At 31.7% G+C, this 22045-nt stretch overlaps 1 protein-coding gene across 5 annotated transcripts in view; it reads right to left on the minus strand.

Moving 5' to 3' along the window:
- The window catches only part of LOC142323984 (putative inorganic phosphate cotransporter), a 65281-nt gene that overhangs the window by 37144 nt on the left and 6092 nt on the right, over positions 1–22045 (minus strand). For 3 of the 5 annotated variants that reach the window (XM_075364448.1, XM_075364451.1, XM_075364449.1), the window contains exons 2-4: positions 16084–16268; positions 12818–13048; positions 5999–6086 (exon numbers count right to left, since the gene is read on the minus strand). In XM_075364448.1, coding sequence (XP_075220563.1) covers positions 5999–6086; positions 12818–13048; positions 16084–16268 — 504 coding nt within the window. Of the gene's footprint in view, positions 1–5998; positions 6087–12817; positions 13049–16083; positions 16269–20254; positions 20480–22045 lie in introns of those variants that run through there. The other 2 variants (XM_075364452.1, XM_075364453.1) reach the window with 2 other exon arrangements.

Here is a 22045-nt window from a genome sequence, read left to right on the forward strand (position 1 = left end):
AACTTTCCTGTATGCTCCGTCTATTTTACCAATATTCATTTCTCTTTCCACTTCTGAACACTTTTCTTTAATCCACTCTTCTTTCGCCAGTTTGCACTTCCTGTTTATAGCATTTCTTAATTGCCGATAGTTCCTTTTACTTTCTTCATCATTAGCATTCTTATATTTTCTACGTTCATCCATCAGCTGCAATATATCGTCTGAAACCCAAGGTTTTCTACCAGTTCTCTTTATTCCGCCTAAGTTTGCTTCTGCTGATTTAAGAATTTCCTTTTTAACATTCTCCCATTCTTCTTCTACATTTTCTATCTTATCTTTTTTACTCAGACCTCTTGCGATGTCCTCCTCAAAAATCTTCTTTACCTCCTCTTCCTCAAGCTTCTCTAAATTCCACCGATTCATCTGACACCTTTTCTTCAGGTTTTTAAACCCCAATCTACATTTCATTATCACCAAATTATGGTCGCTATCAATGTCTGCTCCAGGGTAAGTTTTGCAGTCCACGAGTTGATTTCTAAATCTTTGCTTAACCATGATATAATCTATCTGATACCTTGCAGTATCGCCTGGCTTTTTCCAAGTGTATATTCTTCTATTATGATTTTTAAATTGGGTGTTGGCAATTACTAAATTATACTTCGTGCAAAACTCTGTAAGTCGCTCCCCTCTTTCATTCCTTTTGCCCAGCCCGTATTCACCCACTATATTTCCTTCCTTGCCTTTTCCAATGCTTGCATTCCAATCTCCAACTATTATTAAATTTTCATCTCCTTTTACGTGTTTAATTGCTTCATCAATCTCTTCGTATACACATTCTACCTCATCATCATCATGGGCGCTTGTAGGCATATAGACGTTAACAATCGTTGTCGGTTTAGGTTTTGAATTTATCCTTATTACAATGACTCTATCGCTATGCGTCTTGAAATACTCCACTCTCCTCCCTATCTTCTTGTTCATCACGAAACCTACTCCTGCCTGCCCATTATTTGACGCTGAGTTAATTACTCTAAAATCACCCGACCAAAAGTCGCCTTCCTCTTCCCACCGAACCTCACTAATTCCTACTATATCCACGTTTACCCTATCCATTTCCCTTTTTAAATTCTCTAGCCTACCAACCTTTTTTAAGCTTCTAACATTCCACGCTCCGACTTGTAGAATGTTATTTTTTACTTTTCTGGTGACCCCTTCCTTAGTAGTCCCCACCCGGAGATCCGAACGGGGGACTATTTTACCTCCGGAATATTTTACCAAGGAAGGCGCCTCCATTATTGCTTTTGAAAATGCAGAGCCACATTTTCTTGGAAAAAAAAAACAGCTGTAGTTTTCCATTGCTTTCAGCTGCGCAGTACTCAGAGGACTGAGTGATGCTGATATGGCCGTTTAAGTCATTGTGACTTATGCCCCTAACAACTACTGAAAGAGCTGCTGCCCTCTTTCAGGAATCATTCCTTAGTCTGGCTCTCAACAGATACCTCTCCGATATGGTTGCACCTTCGGTCCAGCTACTCTGTATCCCTGAGCACTCAAGCCCCCTCACCAACGGCAAGGTCTCATGATTCATAGAGGAGGCTGAATAGGATAGGCTGTTGATAATGCATTGCTCCTCCAAATAATCAAAATATCAGATCAAGGGCATTCCAAAAGATGGTTAACATGACCTTACCAGCCAGTGGATTCGTTTTGAATTTCTTATGGACAGGCAATTCAGGGTCATTTCCACTGCATGCTTTGACACTTGGACTCTGGTTCAAAATGATGTATCCAAGTTTCAACACAGGTTAAAATCCTGTCCAAAAATGCATCACCCTCATTACTGAAACGATTTTTGAGTTTGGTGCAAATGTGAAATCTCTCAGCTTTGTGATGGTACAATAAGCTCTCTGATAACCTACTTTGCACTAGTCTTACGATAGTTCAGTTTGTTTTGAATGATGGAATGAGTCGGGCCAACACTTGGTAGGTATTTCAGTTCCTTTGTTTAGTTAGGTCCTTTCAGTCTTTTTTAAGACTCGGTAAGATGTATTTTGTTTTGAGTTCATTAAATAGTAGTACACCAATTGGAATGTCACTCGTGGCATTCGCATCAGTGGCATCCTGGCCAAGGCAGACTGGAATATGTCAAAAGTTGAGGTTTTGAAGATGACCTCTGGTAAAGCCCATAACGGCTAGGAAGAGAGGGGGTGCCAGAGTGTGTCTTCGCCTATGGTGGTCAGAATGTGCCAACACTTATTCTACATTTTTCAGCAATTTGTTCAAATGTAAGTGATCAGTCTTCTTGCATAAGTGAATCAATACGAGAATCTAATGCTGAGATCGACACTGTTACTGGATGCCTGAAGCAGTGTTTGTTGATCATACTTTTGCAGCCACTTTTAAACTTTTCCACCCATGCGTAAAAACTCACATGGTTCATGCAACTACTGCCATATTGTTTGTGTTCATCAAGAGAATATTTCTGATGGTTGTACACTCTCCGAAAGAAAAAATTGGATTGCAGAACGCTAAAAAATAAAATTATTGAATGACCCTCGTAGATTGCACATACATCCATTCAAGTTGATGAACACTTGGAATGTCCAAAAACTCCTTCACCTGAAAATCATCAAAAAACCCACAATGCTGTGTTAAATGACCTGACTGAAGATACACAAGCTTGCTGAAATTACAAATATTTCGAAAGTCCATGTCCACTACATTTTACATGATTTGGGTATGAAAAAGGTTTCCACTCAACTGTTGCTGGGTTTGTTAACAGTTTACCAAAAATGCATTTGTCTGAACACTACTTAAGAGTCTTTAGACTTATTTAAACGTGATTTCACCTTGAATCTTCAACGTTTACAACAGTAGATGAAACGTGGATTCACCATTGTACACTAGAGACAATCAATGGGTGGGAGCAGTTGAAAGTGTGCCGAAGAAAGAAAAAACCTTTCCATCTGCAAGATAAGTCATTGCTATGATTTTATAGGATTCTCATGGTGTAGTGTTCATAGTTACCTGGAAAAAGGTAGGACCATCACTTAGGAGTATTACGCTTCACTAATGGATTGATTAAAGGATGCTGTTTAGGCTAAACATCCACATCTGACAAAAAAAGAATACTCTTTTACCACGATAATGCACATGCATATTTTGGATTGTTCCTGTAAAATACCATGGCTTTTGCTTTGAAGTGCTTCCATATTCACTGTATTAACTTTATTTGGGTTCCAGAGATAACTTCTTCTTTCCAAACCAAGAAATGGTTCACTGGTCAAAAATTCACTTTAGTGATGAAATAAAAGCTGACAATCTCTTATTTTGTAGAGTTGGACTAGTTGCATTACACCGAGGCTTACAAATTTGGAAAATTGTTGGTTTAAATATAGCGAATTTGCAAGGTGACACCACTGAAAAAAAATTTCTGAAAATCTTGTTTTCTTTGACAGGTTGAAAACTTTCTAAATGCCTCTTGTATATTTATGTATTTTTTAAAAAAGCAATCCACCTATAACAGATTTAATATCAAATTTTTTTGAGTAACTCTACACAATACTTCAATGAAGGAGAGGATGACCTTTGTATGACTCTTTGCCATTTGTAATAAACTGCTGACCTATTTAAAAGATTTTCCTGACAATTAATTTAAAGCAAAATAATTTTCTTTTACAGAAGCATTACCCTGTTATTGAGTTTCTAAAAAGTTATAAAAAAAACCTGAATTTTCTACATCTTTATTTAAAGTAAACAGATAATTTGTTGTGCTCAGATAATTTTCATTAACATCTTCCAACTTATTGTTTATTTAGAAAAAGTCTATTATTATTTCTTACATTAATTATTTTTAAATATTAGTATAGAATTTAAGAAGTTTTTTTAATTTTGTGAGCAACTGTGTCTCTTGTGATATTATTCTGATCAAGATTTTCATTAATGTTTTCTTTGATCCATTCAGAAAAATGGTGAACAAGCTTTTATATAAGTGGAGAAGTACACTTACCTATTCTTGAGGTGATCTATGTAATGGATTGATTTATATGTATTAGAATAAAATATATATTCATTAATGCTTGGAAAAAATTCAAAATTAACATAAAAAAGCTCATGAAAATCTAGAGAGAAATTATTTTGCTATTAATTTTGAATGGTAAACTGTAGAATAAATTGATGATTATTAAGTATCTGGAAAATTATTATGTTTTTGTTTGTGATAATGACATGATTTTTAAAGAGAAACAAATAAAATTGGGATAATGGGGGTAATGAATATGTTCAAGAAGTTATGAAGTGGATAATGACTGATAAATCTTCATATAAGAAGCTGATTAGAAAGTTTATTAGAGGATGTTCACCCTTTGGAACATCAGGAAAAAATGTTAAAACTTGGAAATTTTCCCTTGATTGTATTAATCGATGGGAAATTTACAAAAAAAAAGAATACTCTACAGAATGAGTGAAGATGATGCTGAAAACATTCAACTTGAAGTGTAAGCAATGATTAGTGAAAGGAGAGGTTTACTAACAATATTTCTGAAGCTAATGACATTATTAGGTTGTACAAGTTTTTCCATCTACTGATAGGAATTGAAAATATATATGAAGGTTTATATACCTTTTACAGTGTTGTACTTCATCTTGGCACTGCTTCAGTTAAAAGCATCTCCTCTTAAACAAGTGTTTTAACTGTGGAAAATGTATCATAAAGTGTTAAGGGACCTGCCAAGTTATATGCTACAATGTAAACAATGTAAAGAGTAGGGAGAAAGGACAAAAAGTAACAGTTTTAAGAAATATGGTGATTTTCATAAAAACTTCAAGAAGAAAATACTAATCTTATTTAGATAAGAAAGCAGAAGTGAATGCTAAAAAGGCAAAAGAAGGATAGACTAAAGGAAAACTTAACAAGAACTAAGAAACCTAGGAGAAAACGTTAGTAATGAAAGTTTTAACATGTCATGATCTGTCTAGATTACAATACACATCTCTAGACAATTGATTTCTTATAACATTTGTTATTGACTCTTTTCTGTAGTTTGAAAGTTATTATTTTAAATTAAACAGTTTAAGTTATAGAAAACAAAGATTCAAAATTTTTAAATGTCAAATGATAATTTTTGTTTTACATACATTTCTTTACAAATTACTCTGATTCTACATTACTGGATTTTTCTTAGGCTATTTGTAAATGAAGTACCTACTTTTCAAATAATAAGATTATAAAACTTGTTACACAAATTTCGCAAAAAAAAAAGAAGAAAAATAGGTAAAAAGAATTTTGTGAAATCAGTAAAAACTGCCCCTTGATGATATCTTTGTTTCTTCAATAGATTATTTATTAGAAAGTCATTAACATTGACTAAAATTCTTAAAACATGTCATAACAATTTTTTGGAGCATTTCCAATTGGTTGGATATCTTGGGGTCTAAATTCTGGGTTCCTTCTCAAAACTTTGCTTTATATTTTGAATGTTTACAGTTTGTAGATACACATTGAAACAAATTGGGGAAATAAAACCCTTTTGAGAATGGGCAGTAATAAAGACATTACTGTAGATGAATTTCTGACATTATAAAGCATGTGACACCTAAGAATTCTAATTATTGAATGATTTTTTCTTATTAAACTACATATTTTCATTCTTTGAAAGTGAACTTGTTCATTGTAATCTCTCAGGCATATAGTACAATAATTATGAAAGGAATAGAGGCTAAAAGGTCTCAAAAAAAGAGTAATTTATTTTTAAATAATCTAGTAACTTTTGGTCCACACTTTGTACTATAGTACACTGGAAACCTTGTCCAAGTTTTTATGAAACAGTATAATGTGTAATTTACTCAGAGAAAAACACATTGTTTATAAAATTATTCTTTGGAATTACTCATTTTTTGTAGTTGCCTTTTATCTAATTGTATTTAACAATTTATTCTTAGATTGCTTTACCTTTAAAAATTATACATACTTGTATTGCAATTAATGGGTAGATGTGGACTATACAAAAGAGTTCCTTACCTCCTATGACAAATGCACCGGCTCTAGCTCTTTCAGTTGGTGGAACCCATCTTGACAGTAAGTTATGAATTGTTGGCATAATGAATCCCTGTAAATGACAAGAAATATTATTAATAAAAGTGATAGAAATCAACAGTATTTAATAAAATGTGGAGATAATTATTTATTATTTACAACTCTTGAAAAATTTAATATTTTTATTTTTTTTCTTGTTTAGTCAGTTAATTGATGCATTTCTCTTATTTCTTTTTATTCTATGCCATTCTTTTAGCTTGAATATCTAACATTTCTTTTTTTAGTAAGAAATGGATATTGTACCATGTGAAAAATGTTAAGTCTGGCTGGGGTTTGAACCTAGAAACTTCAAGATGAAAGGCACTTAGAGACACTACCTCATCATGTGCTGTGGAACAAAAAAGTGGTCCATGTTTTTCTTATGTGAATGGAACATGTTTAAATTTTCCACTTTATAAAAATATTTTTGGAAATCTCCTTGTAATTCAAAAATTTATATTTGATACCAGCAGTTTTCTATATTGTATAATAGTTTTCCTGGCTGGTCTAATATATATATAAAAGGATACTGGTCTCCTTTTCATTTCTTGTTTATAATATCCATCCTCTGTCATTTTAGCACCAAAATAATAAAATGTTTACTTTCTAATATATTGTATTCTTTCTTAATAAATAACTTCTCATCTCTCTATTTTCTGTTTCATATTATTTTTTTTGTTCTACTCTTATTTACTTTGAAACTAAATTTCTCTCCCAGCAGTTAATCAATGTTGTTCATTACTTCTAATTAATTCGCTGTTAATTTCTGCCAAAATAACAATATCATTAGTTAAACTTAACATTTTTATTTTTATTTCTAGATTCTTGTTCTGCTTTCAAATTTTTATTTTACTTTAGTTTCTTTATTGCATCATTCATAAAAAAATTAAAAGCAAAAGGGACTGTCTACATCTTTGTATCACTCTATTCTGTATTGCATACTACTTTTTTTTACTTTTTACTTCCTTCTACAAGGAAGTATTGTAATCGAAAAAAAAATTCTTTTTACAGATTTAAATGGAAATATACATTTTGACCATCCCTGAATCTATTTTGACTAGTTTCAGCATGACATATGTACCTATGTATCTCACATAACTCAAAAACGAATAGAATGTTGAAATTTTGGATTTAAGACTGTTGTAACATCTAGTTGTGCTCCTCCCCTTTTGATCGAAATCAACTGGACCAAAAGTTTCCAAAAAGGCCCAAAATAAAAAAAAATTGGATGTTGGACTTTTTCTTAACCGAGTAATAAGAGCTCATTGAGAGCTTTTCAACCATATATCATAAGTGGCACTTATTTTCATTGGTTCCAGATTTATAGCCAAATATAACTTTAATTAATGAAATATTTGTATCTTAAAAGGGGAAGGCACATTGGTTCAAATCCACCTTTATTTCCTTACTTTGTTTTTAAATTTAAATACATTGATTTATTAATAATTATTAACTTCTGATTGTACAGACAGTAAGTAATAATTCAATAATAACTAAAAAGAAAATATGAAAAAAAATCAAAAGTTGTTAGTGAAATAAAATTTTAAGTACTTTTAAAAAAGTATATATGTAATTTAATAAGCAAACAAGGAAGTCATTTGGTGACCAACCACATCACATTTTTTATTCTTATAAAGTAGCTGATTTTTATAAAATTTAAATAACTCTTCTATCTCTATATTTTAGTTTTATTTTTCTTAAAATATTGAATATTCAATTGCATCGTGAAATGCTTTTTCAAGATCTATAATGGCATTTTTTTTTTATAGCAGCTTTTTTAAATATGTGTACTAAAATTAATTTTAAACCTAACACTAATTATTGTTTACATGATTTTACTGAAAACCAGATTAGTGTTCATTTAGTAAACCTTCTATTATTTTGTTCTTTTGTAAATTAATTCTATTTCATAATTTGGAAGCATGAGATGAATTTACATAGGCTATTTAAAAATTAACCTCTGATCAGGCATTATGAACAAATTGGTTTCCATACTAATACAATGCATACATAGTAGACATCAGCTAAACTTAAATATCACACGTACAGTCGGTCACCATTTTTTCTGTACAGTTTGAGTACTACTAGGTGAAATATGTAGGCTATTTCTGTAGCTCCCACCAGTTGCTATGTACGTTTATCATTCATTTTGTACAAGTAAAAGGAAATATGCACCCAAGATCTACTGTCAGCTGCTCGTAGTTTAGAGTACTAATGTAATGAGTGATGGTTCTGTGAGAGAATGGTGTAGGAAATTCAAGGTAGGGCGAATGAATGTTCCCGATGAGTAAAGACGAGGATGACATTCCTTTGTATGAGTGATGAACTTGTTGAAGAGATTTGACATTGCATTCTTGATAAGTGTTGCTTCACAATTATAGAACTTAGTGAAAATTTTTTCAAATTTCAAGGTCCCCGTTGAGTACCGATCAACTTACAGATGCTCACAAAACCAAAAGAATTGAAGCAGCATTGACTTTTCTTCAGTGGTACCATAATAAAGGAACTGAATTTTTTGATATTATTGTTACTGGGGATGAGACGTGGATCCAGTCATCAATATTGATGTAAAAGAACAGTTCAAATTATGGGTGCACCAGGTAAAACAATAATTATAGATATTTATTATAATGCATTCACAAACCTTAGGAGAGCAGTAGAGAATAAATGGCAAGGAATGCCAACAAAGGGGATCATATTTTTGCGTGATAAAGCACAGCCACGTACCACTGCTAACATTAATGGTGTACTAAACAAGTTTAACTGGCACATATTTTACCATTCCCCTTACAGCCCTGATTTGACAACTTTCAGATTTTTATTTCTTCACAAAATTGAAGAGTTGGCCGACTATTCAACATTTCAAAAGCAATAATGAACTCAGGTTGGGTATTTTGATGGTATCACTCTTTTAAGAGAGAATGGACAAGCTGTTGTCACCTGATACAAGTACCTGAATTTGAGCAGGGATTATGTTGAGAAGTAATATAAGTATGTTTGTAACTATTGTATATAGTAAATTTTTTCTATTTATTTTGTTTATATTTATTACTCAACTGGAGGGAGGTTAATTTATAAATAGCCCTTGTATTATTATTATTATTAATTTTTTTTTTTTATTTGTGAGGTTTTTAGGTGCATCGACTACTTTGGTCATTAGCCCCATCCCACTTCAAAAAAAAAAGGTTCAATGATTCACATTCTTATGAATCAAAAATGTTCAAAAATTTACGTTCTTCTAACTTCGAATCCAGACTATTACTTTCGAGGCTTTCCTTTCGGCCATCCTTTCTTGCACCGTTTCTCCATTCTTCTGACGGCCTCAACCTCTGTTGACAGCGTATCTGGGGCCTCAGACATGGCATCGTCTTCCTCTCTTTCCGATGCCAGTGACGTTCTGACGTCAGGAGACAAAAACATCGTTGGTGCAGTTTACATCGTTGCTATTGAATCTAAACTAGCAAGCGATGCACTTTCCGCGGCTGATGAACTGGATTCTACCTCTACTGCAGTGCTGGGTCCAGCTGCAATAGATGCTCTCGCTGAAGCTATTCTTTGAGCTTTTGGAGGCTCCATTGTTGCAGTTTTTATTTCATCTGCGTCTGGTGCTTTTTCTATAATAACTTGCACCTTCATTTCAGTAGAGTTAGATTTTCTTTTGGTTTGTGACTACATGACGGAGTGATCTGTTTCTCTCCGTCAGATAAATCAGGATTTTTAATTTTTACGCAAGTTGGTGACTTTTCAATCGCAGATTTAATTGGTTTTTTTAAACAGCGCTGGTGTGTCTCTCGTGTCAACGGCGTCAGTCCGGGGAAGTCTTCTCATCTTTACTTTGTTTTCTCTGATGAGTCGACTCAATCTTTGAATCAATGATTCTTTCAATCATTGTCGCAAGACTTGGTGCCATCGTGTTAAGCAACTGCTCCACATTAATTTTAGATGTGGAAAGGGCAGCCGCTGCTTCTGCGTAAGAAGTCGATGGTTGTGGTGTACGCTGATTAACTATTTTCTTCGCTTCAGGATAACTGACCTTCTGAAGCGTTTTAACTTCCTGAATGGCTGTTTCTAATTTATATGTAGGGCAGTTTCTTGAACGACAATTGTGATGCCCTTTACAGTTAACGCAGGTTGGAGGGTCTTTACATGGGTCCCCCTCATGTGTTTTCTCTCCACATATACATATTTCCTGCGCTTCACATCTTGCTGCTGTGTGTCCGAATCGTTGACACTTAAAACATCTCATCGGCTCGGTTGCGGAATGAAAGCTCGTACATCAAGCCGATGGATGCCAGCTCGTACGTTTTCAGGAAGATTCGGCCTATTAAATGTTAAAACATGCGAGGCCGAAGGAACAACTTCATCATTTCTTCGCATGGTTAGTCTGCGACACTAAGTCACTCCCTGACTCGACATTTCTTGTACAATTTCTTCTTCTGTACAATTAAGAAGATCGCGACAAACAACAACTCCTCTGGATGAGTTCAGTGTGCTATGCGGTTGGACAGAAACCGCAAATTCACCGATCTTCTTCAACGCCTGGACTTTCTGGCTTTGCACGTCGTTGATAGTTTCGACGTGCAATCTATTAAAAGTCTTTCGGATTTCTTTAACGGGACCACCAGCACAATTTGTAATTTCTCTTGCGATTAAGAATGGACTAACTTTTTGAAAGTTTCCATTCTCCTTTGTAATAATTAAAAATCTTGGCTTAGGTACACTATAGCCAAATAAGCTTTTACGTAAGTCTTTATTGATTCTATCAGCATCTTTCTTGATTTTGTCACACTCTTTACTCTTCTTCCTCTTCGCTTGTGGCGAATCGGAGGATTCTAAACGAGGGTGTTTACGTGCACCCTCTGCCACGTTTGATTGTTCAATATTCATGAACGGTTAATCCCTTCTGTAGCAAGGCTAGCCACCGGGGTACACCCCCACTCCAGGGCTACTAACCTTGGAGGTCCGATCCGGTACTCCGGTGGAACCGGCATATGTCCTGGCAGAGAGCGGATGCTCATTCTCTGCACTGACTCCAGGCTCCTACTCACCGAAGCTTTCAGAGCTTCCATGCACCGACATACATGGGCACCATTGCTACATGCTTGCCATCGCAGGGGGCATGTGGACAACGGAAGGGTCTCCGTTACACCTGCAATAACATTGACCCTGGCCGCCACATCGCCAGCTCTAAGAGTGGTATGAGTCCATTTCCAAAATCGTTTATTATTCCATTTCCTGCAGGTAGCCGAAAAATCCAGTCCGTTTAGTGACCTGAGGTTGGAAACAGGTCAAACTTAAAAAAGCATAACCGAGGAATTTACACGGAACCCCGTTAGCCAGCTATATATAATGTACGTAAGTACAGTTGTTGCCGCTTATTATTATTATAATTATTGTTATTATTTTTTTTTATCTGAATTTTTACGGGCATCGACTGCTAAGGTCATTAGCCCTCGTCACATTCTTTAAAAGAAATTTGTATCACCATCTGGATCGTCATATATAAGGGTGTAAAGGGCCCTTACATTTTATTTAAAAGCACAAACTACACAAAACATTAAGACACAAAAGACAAGTACAACACATAACACTTACGAGGTGTAAAGAGCCACGATATTAAAATTTGAGATAAGGTTCTCAAAAGACCATGAAATTAAAAATTCAACTTATCAATACCATATCTTTCTTTCTTTCTTCTACGAGTCTCGTTTATAGTTTGTTTAAGCACCCTCGGGGCGACCAGAACCGCCGTTGAGCAGTATATCAGTCGCGCCAGGGTGCCGTGGTAGTTGAATCCTTCTTATAAACAGGCTACAGGCATGCACCGCGTACACCCATAGCCTCGCGCCCTCAATCCACCCTTGAGGGTCCCCCATGCCATCGTCGTACACACCCCGACTCACTGCTCTTGATTGCAGGTGAGCCAAAATGGCCTAGGCAAGAGGGCTACCTCCCGTTACTATACGTGCCACGCTTAGAGTCTTCCACATTTAAATGAAACTACCTCTTAGAGATTCTTTAACACAGCTTTAGATTTTTTACTTTTACAGACTTCTAAGAAGTCCACTGGCGTGTAAAAAAGCAACTATTTTTTCTTCATTTCCATTATCCAGATAAGCAGTAATGTCATTTTTTAGACGGAACCTCTTTCTGAGGTCCTTATATATTGTAAACTCTTCTATTAGATGCTTGATTGTCAGTGTTTTATTACAAACACCGCACATTGGTCTCTCTTCGCCGGTTAACAAATGTGAATTTGTTAATCGCGTGTGACCGATTCTAAGTCTGGTCACAGCTACTTGTTCACGGCGAGTCAATTTCACGTCGCTTTTCCATTTATATGGAGAAGTTTTTACAGAGTTTAATTTGGTATTTAATCTCCTCCAATCAGTACTCCATTTGTTTCTTACTATGTTAGTTAGACCGTTTTTAACGTCTGCCACTCTTACAGGAAATGCATCCAAATTATCGCAGACTGTTGCCTTTCTGGCAGCTTCGTCTGCGTTTTCATTACCTGTAATACCAGCATGCCCTGGAGTCCATACAAATACGCATCGCTGTCCTCGTTGATTTAGAATAAAATGGACAGGATGTTTGCAATTAGTAATTCCTTAATGTTCTTGCTCCATAATTATTATTACGGAATTATTCCGTATTATAATTATTCTTGTAATTATTATTATTATTATTATTATTATTATTATTATTATTATTATTATTATTATTATTATTATTATTATTGCATACTAATAATTTTTAGCTTACCTGTAACAGACCTTGCATCACTCGAATTACAATTAATGATATATAATCAAATTTAATTACAATGACTGGTGTAAGAAGACAAAGTGCACTGTTTGAAAGCATAACTGCTGTCAGTAGTATTTTATTATTAAATTTATAAGTTATTATTGATGCTGGAACGTTCATTACTAAATAACCCCAAAAAAATGAACTTAGTATTGTACCTTTTATTTCTTCTTCCCAGTGAAATACCTGAGAAAATATAATAAACCAGTAAAATTTAATTTGGTTTTTATTAATTAATGAAATAAGTTAAAACAATCCTGAGGTAGGCTTTGATGATTTGTAGAAATTACTGTAAACTAATTTTTTGTTCAGGATTTTGTAATATTGAAATGTTAATAATACTTCTGTTTAGTCAAATAAATGCAATAAATAAATATTCTTGTAAAGATTAAAACAAAAATTTAAGATTTTACAATACTTTTCTTATTGTTATTTCAACTTTTTGAAGTAGTGACAGATTAAAAAAAAGTTAACAGTTGGCCGATCCTTAATCTAATACTTCAAAAAGTAGTAATTTAAAAAAGAATTATAATATCTGTTGTTTTCTTGAAAAAGTTTTGTATTTTTTTAAGTATTTATCTTATTTTACATTTATTTTTATGGGGATTGGCTTAAAAAATGCAACCTGCATGAAAAAATGGTATTCACAAGAAATACCAATAATGAAACGTGTAAGTTGATAAAAATAAGAAAAGGGATGGGGGAAACCAACATAAAGGGATTACTACAAACAAGATTAAGTGTATGAAATGCACGAATATATAAGTTGTTTCTGTTTTACTTTATTTTTGTATTCTGCTCATAAACATTTAAAAATATATATATATATCTGGAAATGCCTTATTTTATAGTTATGGTTAGTAAAACATTTTGTCTAGATTTCTTCCCTAGTAAAACATTTTGTCTAGATTTCTTCCCTATATTTCAAATAATGTTACACTAAAATTTTACAGATACAAATTATTGAGCAAAATTACTGGTTTAATATCTTTCATGAAAGATAGGTCCCAGAACAATATTTCCGGTAGTTACCAAAAAAATTGTTGTGAAACTCAAAAAAAATGGAGTCAGAAGCATTATTTTTGAAAATAGTATATGAAAAATGCCATTCCTGACCAGGATTAAAACCTGGGACTCCTGGATGAAAGGCTAAGACACTATCACAATGCCTCAGACATTGGCAATTTTTTGGGTTTACAGTTTTTTTCGGAAAATACTGGAGGAATAGTTCTGAGAATGGATGTAAGATTATTAGGTACTAATCATTAATTAATGATTATTAGGTTGGCTAAACTGTTTTCATATCATTTCCATAAACTGTTCTGATTTCATATTATCATAACAATTGAGATTCCTTTAATGACATTACATGTTTTTACTTTTGACTGTTACTATACTTTTAGTACTGACGTTTTTATACAATGGCAATCAATTGTTATGATATAAAACATTTAAACATTTTTAAACTTAATCAATTGCATATTCCTGGTGATGGATGAAGATGCGAAAGTCTTTGAATAGATTTAACACTTTATAATTGTTGGTAAGTTATATTTTCGTTACCTATATTTTATGTATAAAATACTAATGGTGCCATGTTGCTAAAATTTTACCTAAAATATTAGAATTGATCATGTATCTCAAAAAAGAAAATTTATTAAAAAAGAAAAAAACAGATTGGAATTGACATGTACTTATTTTAATAGCATAAACTAAAAAAAAGATATTTTACTCATTTTATTTCTCATATCTAATTGGTTGAAAACACTTACTGCAACAAAAACCATCACCCTCATGTGGGATGGTGTTAAAACATTTTATAAAGGTAATACAAATACAGTTCTAATACTGTAATTAGAAAAATAGAAATCTATATATGAAATATAAACCACCAAAACACAGTTATTAGATAAGTTAAACTTACTGTATTAATTACCATACCGTACCATATATACTTACCGTATTAGTATTGTAAGTTTAACTCATCTAATTTTTGTGTTTTGGTGGTTTATATTTCATGTAATAATAAATTTTATTGGCACAATTGGTCAATATGTTAATGAATTATTTGAATTCAATATTTTGAATCTTCTTAAAAACAAATTCTGCTGTACAGTACTGGATTGATGTGATATTTCATCAGCAGAATTTGCATATTCACTCATAATAAATTTCAAATACAATTTCAACGTATTAACAAGTCATTAATAAGTATGCTTTAATATAATTATAGAATTTAACAACTGAAGGTGTGGGATTCTGCGAAAATCGATTCTTGGAATTAATATGGTAAGTTTAACTTATCTATTTACTGTGTTTTGGTGGTTTATATTTCGTTTAATATATATTTATATATAAAAATTATTTTTATAATAAAGTAGTTGTTTATTTATTTATATGAATGTTAAAATAAGTTTTCTATTTTGTTTTTATGTATTTTACTTTCCTTTTCCAGTTGTTACAGTATAAATGCTGTTGAAGTATAAATTATCTAATATCTAAGCAAAAATAGGCCAATACCCAATTTTGTAGTGTATGAAAAATAGAAAGTCTGACTAGGAATTGAATTTAGAACTTTCTGGGTGAAAGGCACACACTGCCATTCTACCACAAAGGTCAGCAATAACGAAAGGTATTGTAATGGTCAGAATTTAGTATACACTTACAAAATTTGACTGGTAACTCATGCATTGATGGTGTTTAATTTGTATAAAAACTGGTCCTCTTAATCCAAAGTGGGGTAACTGACTACCATGTTATTTATTTTTAAATTAATAACAATTTGTTACTTATAATAAATTACCTTCAGTTATGCATTTATTACATTCAGCTGATTTTTTTTGGGGGGAAGTTGATGATTAAATTACCAATAAGCTTGAAGCTTGTGGATGGGAGTATGAAAAGGAAATTTTATTATAGTGTATGAAAAGTGCTGTCTGTACCTGGGATTTGAATTCAGGACCTTCCAGATGAAAGGTTGAGACATTATCAATCCACCACAAAGATTTGGAACTTATTCCAATTGGCAATATATTTTTTTTTAAATGTAAGGGGAATGTAAACTAAAATTATACACAAACACTTTTACGCATATTTTTAAGTCAGCTTCTCATAAGTAAAAAAACAATTTCTGCTTTTGAAAATTCTCATTATATACAAAATAACATTACAGTGAATGGAAAATTTATATAATACTATTAAATAATATTGTACATGCATACCGGTGGCATATAAACATCATCACGTGTTTCATTATCGGCTAATAAATCAGTCATACCAACTATTGCCATTGAGAGATTCACTCGTGATACATATATTGTAGCCATACATAAAAATAATAATGTTAACTGAATGTGACGTACTCCAAGTCCATCATGCATCTTTGACGATGATTTTAATTTAATATCTGCAAATACAATAAATGGAATTAAATAATTTTTAAGGGAAAAAATAGAAGAAATTATTATTCTAATTTCTAAAATTAATTACAAAGAAAAATATATGTTAATAAAATAAATTAGTAAACACTCAAAAACCATTTACAAAAAATGTTTACTAAAAATCTACAAAAACACTAGATGATCATTCAGTCATGAAACATTGTCATCAGTAGATATTGTAAATTGAAATGGCATGAGTTATTTGTATATTCTACTGTTAATAATTCAGTTAGAAATTTTATAGTACTTTCGTAAGTATTGTTTTTTTATTAACCAATATTTATTATTTTATTTGCTAAATTTGTAAGTTGTTGTTGTAATTTGTATTATTTCCCCAGTATTTACTAGCTAAAATAGTCTTCTAATGTTCGATTTTTGATTAAAAAAAAAATTTGTAATGGTTTTTGAGTGTGCCTTCATTTTATATATTCCTCTTCTATAAAATGATACAGAATTAATATACTATTATACTATACTTGCAGCCTACAGTAAGTGCTATTTGAACCTATTGCAGGCATAGGTTTACAATATAAAATTAAGAAAATTTTGAAAAAACAAAATATTTAGAAAAAAAGTCGGCAAAGGCTTAAGTTTGTATAATTTTATCAGCTTTGTATAAATTAAATTTCACTTAATTATTAATATCAATGGTGCCAAATGCTTAGTAAATTTTATCAGCTTTGTCCTTTACAGATTTTTATTTCAAATATGAAGTAGGGGTTTTAAATATTATTGGCTTAATTATGCAATAGAATACTGTTGTGAAAAATATCAAAGTATTCAGTAAGAAGGTTTAAGCCTGATTTGACCCCTGGTGTTTAAAAAATTATCTAGTATTAAATATGCATTTCAGAACAAAATTAAAATTCTTAGTGAAGAATGTTGGTCCCATTTAACACCTTTGCTTGACAGTTACCTCATGTAAAAATTTTGATAAGAGTCAACTTCAAAAAGATAACATATCAGAAATGATAAAAAATTCAAAAAATTGTTTAAATTTTTTAGTTGGGTCCCATGAGGCACCCATTTTTTAAAACGTTCCCATGTTATGTTACATTACACAGCTGGATTTTCGTTCTTGAAAATTAAAGTATAAATAAATATATATTTTAAGTACAGGTCTCACTCAGCACCTTGCTTTTTGAGGCTTGAAGTTTATTACTTGGATTGATTATTTCCTCCAGAAAGTTGACCCAATTTGATGCAATGTTATTCAACAAGGTTAACAAAATTTGTGGTTTATTAAAAAATAATATATGGGTACTGTGATGCCCCTTGTTCGAAGAGGTCGAAAATCAAACTAAATCTGAAATATAAATAGCTGAAGCCATTATTCATAAAACCATAACCGAAATATTAATATTTGTGCCAAATTTCAAGTTTTTTGTCTATGGGTTTTTGAATACGAGTCAAAAACTGTTTCTAGTGTATGTAATATCTAAAAGCGTGTCTGTAGTACGCTATGGAATCCGCTCCACTGCTCTTAACATCACTCGGCGACTTCTTACACCAGCAGCCATAGTTATTCCAAAAGCCACATTAATTAATTTGCAGTGACGTATATATAATTATGACGTCACTATTATAGTGTAACGAAATACGTTCTGGTAATTTATTATTACAAATAAAATTGTTTATGCCTAATAATTTGTTCAAGGTGTATATGAAGTAATTTATTTATTTGTTGAAAATAATTTTTTTTTCAAGTATGTTAAACTAAGGTTACACTATAAATAAGCAGTAATAATGACGTACCGTAATACAAAAGTATACGAAATGTGTTGTTTAATTATTATAGGCTATAAAGTTATGATTTTCTTTGACGTGGCGTAGTTATTTACGAAAACTATTTTTAAATAGCACGTACGCACCAGTCATCCGTTGTAAATATTATTTGCTGTGATTTTTATAGTTTGAATTTATATAGTTTGTGTTTTAATTTTTTTTTTAATTTCCTATGTGAAAAAACTAGTATTCTTTTGAGCTTTGTAGGCCTACAAAACTACAAAATAATAGTATTAGATTGTACAAAATTACATAAATAAATAAAGTGTTAAAGAAATGTGAGTAAAAGTAATATAATTATAATCATTATTAAATTTATTATAAAAAATATTATGAATACTACAGAGATATTAAGTTCGTACTATATTAAACGTAAAATTAATTAATTAATTAATTAAAACGTTATTTTGTACTATATTTTATAAACGTAAAACATAAAATGATTTCATACAACATAATTTACATAGTAGATTAAGTAAATAAATTATTACAGTAGATAAATAAGTAACAGATGAAATAAATAAATAATAACAAAAATAAATGAATACGGCAGAATAAACAAGTACAAAAGAATAATAAATACAAGTGTGTCAATTGGAGGTTTTACTTTTATAGCAACCACTGTTCATGTTCCGAATGCCGGGTTATAGGAGTTTTGTAGAGGAGGCAAGTAAAGGCAGCTTGCAGGGAGGACCCGGCTTTAGATTTTATGTATACTATAGAAGTAATGTTGAATGTGCAATGTACTTAAAACTTTGAAATTCTAAATAATTTAATAGCTACTTTCATTGTAATAAAACTCAGTTTTCTATGACCACTACTATACAAAAATTCAAAATTGTGAAACTTGGTCCTTATCTTTTTTAATTCTGTACAATTTAATGTCATCAATGTCCCATATATATGTATATGCGTTTTTGTTATTGATTTCGTCATGTTTCTGCTGAGTCACGTCCAGTGTTCCCTCTTAGCTGTTCGCATGTGCGCGCGCTCATAGATTTTAAACATAGCACACATGAAAAATATTCGCAAAAAATTCTCAAAAAAGTTTTTGCGTACAAACGCTTCAAATATTAAAAAAAATTGATGAGTTAGTTTTAAGTTCAAATTAACCGCAAACTATGAAGTTTGTATTGATGGCAGCAGTAGTCAAGGGTGACTGGTGAGGCCGTGGAATAGTGATGCTCATTTGACAGCTGCGCAGCTATTTTTGGGAATTCCTGTCACGCTTATGGCACCACGTGTCCATAAGATTGCATCAGTGTTTAAGCTAACATCTTGTTTGTGTTAAAATTATAATTACGTGATTGTCGACTTTTGTAATTAAATATTAATTTTATCAGTGTTTTAGTAAAATAATTACATTAAAATAACCGGTACAATAAATAAATAAATAGTTTTATAATATTAAGTGTTCGTTTAATAATACGGGCTCAAAGTTTGAAGTCTGTAAATTATCACGTTAGTAATCGAAAGAAGTTTAAAAAGAAAAAAACGCTAACGAATTTGAAGTCGAATGGCTTAGTGAATTTGTGGAAAGTGATTCTCCGAAAAGTCATTTTAAAATACGAATTCAGTTGAAAGAAATATTTATGTTTCATCAAGAAAACGGCATAACTTGTGTACATTGCCGTGATGGACAGGCACATAGTGATTTTGTTACTGGAAAATTGTGGGACGGTATTTGGAAATTGAACTTTTTAAGACGCCGTTTAATTTGTAAATCCCACTTCGAAAGTGTACAAAAATTAAGAAGTAAAAATGTCTTATTTCCAGTAATCGGTTTAGTATTTTTATTAAATGAAACACCAGATAACCGCGAGCGAAAAAATCAAATCCTGAGGAAGTAAAAATTTTAATTGATAATTTACTATTTGCAGTAAAAATGAACATTTCTTTGCTTTCCGCTCAAGAGATAAATAACCACATGGCAAAATACGTCAAAATAACAGAAAGTCGGTGGAGTAAAAAATTATGCCTTTTCATATTTAAAAGTAATTAATACGGTAGTAAAAAAAAACACAGATGATAAATGAAATTAAAGTGGCTAATTCGTACCTTAATTGTTGATGAGAGTACAGATATTTCTACAATGAAATGCTTAATTTTAAATTTAGAAAATCTAATCGATATAAAATCATTTTTGGTGTAATAACCCAATACAGACCTGCGATTCTTCTTCAACTGTTTCTGCAATTTAACGATTTCATGTAGACAACCAGATTTCAAGCAGAGCTCGTTATGTTTACTTCTGATGGGTTTCCGTGATGTTAGGAAAAAGAAACAGAGCAGCTAAATTAAAGCAGAGTGTACCACATTTGGTTCAACAACACACATCATGAAGATTGTGCATTTCTGACACTTGGAAAGAAGTTAAAGGGACAAAATATATTGTAACTGTGGTAAAAACTATTTATCATCAAGATGATTCTTGATTCTCAAGATGTACGACGAAGAGAACAAAATTTAAAGATATTATTGATGCTTCTGAAAATGAAGCAATAGTTTTCAAGGCCATCAAAGAGGTGAGGTGGTTATCGAGGCATTTTGCTGTAAAAGCAATAGTTAGTAATTATGAAGTATTAGTTGAATACTTTAATAAAGATTAAAGTATTCAACTAATACTTCATAATAATTTCAAAATTCTGTTTAAAGAAATTAGAAAATATTGAATTTAAAATTAATTTAGAAATTTTAAATGCAGTTTTAGAAGAACTTGGTCAAATTTTTCATCGCCAAGAGCTAACGTCCGTCACTCGATTCTTTTCAATTTGCTCGTGCAAAAATAAGTAAAATAAAAGAAAAATATCTTACTGGCAACATTACCTGGAGCAGTAAGGTGAGTCGCTTTTTCAAAAAGCTTCTGACCAGAATATTTTAGTAAATACAAGTGATATGTTAAAATAGATTTCTAAAAGATGCGGTAGAAGATTGGATGTCCTTTGATATAACAGCCTATCATCATGCAATTTTGGTTACGGATTATCGGGCATTGAGCAACTGTGCTTAAAATATAACACTTTTGTTGGGATAAATCTGTAATATCAGAACAATATAATTACTTTAAATATGCTGTGCACGAAAAAATTAAATGGAAACAAATAAAAGATTATGCAGACTTTGTAATGTTTTCTTTACATAATGATCAATTTGACGAATTGTCAAAATTATTAGATGTTGGGGGTACCTTTTTGGCCAGTATTGCAGATTGCGAGCGGCACTTTAGTTTAATGAATTTAATTAAAACGAAACATAGAAATTTATTAAAAGAATTTCATTTAGATATGTTGTTGAGAGTAAAAGCTTATATAAATGATGAAAATATTATTAATTTAGATCAAGTTTATTCAGAATGGTTAAAAACAAAAGACAGGAGAAAGAAAAGTTGTAAAATTGGAACCGCCTTCAATAAAGTGTTTTTTATATTAAATATTTTTAATTATCTAATTATATGATTGTTGTTTTAAAAATTGCAGAATATTATTAATAATAAACAATTGTGAGTTAATTACCTGCAGTACAGTAAAAATACTGAATTGAGCTGAATCGTACTCATGTAATTGAATACAGTACTCATACTCATTGAATATAGTACTCATGTAATCAAATTTTATAAATTTATAATATTATGTCTTTCAGTTCTATTAAAACCCTTGATCGTTTCATAATTATAATCAATCTTTTGTTCTCGTGTTCAATTTTTGTGTTTCTATTATTTATTTAAAGTATCGGTGATCAATTTAAGTTTACTGGAACGTGAGTGTAATGTTTTCCTACATTTGTGTCTGTACGACTTGAGTAATTCCACATTTTATACCATGTCTGATACCGATTCAGCTGATAATTGTATTGATATTCCCTTTGACAAAAGGCTGCGAAAAAAGCCCAAAGAGGTGCGGAAAAACACATCATTTTAAATGCTTACAAAAGCGAATCACAGAGTAATCCAACGGCGTTG

Source organism: Lycorma delicatula, chromosome 4 (assembly GCF_047948215.1).
Source record: "Lycorma delicatula isolate Av1 chromosome 4, ASM4794821v1, whole genome shotgun sequence".
Lineage (NCBI taxonomy): Eukaryota > Metazoa > Arthropoda > Insecta > Hemiptera > Fulgoridae > Lycorma > Lycorma delicatula.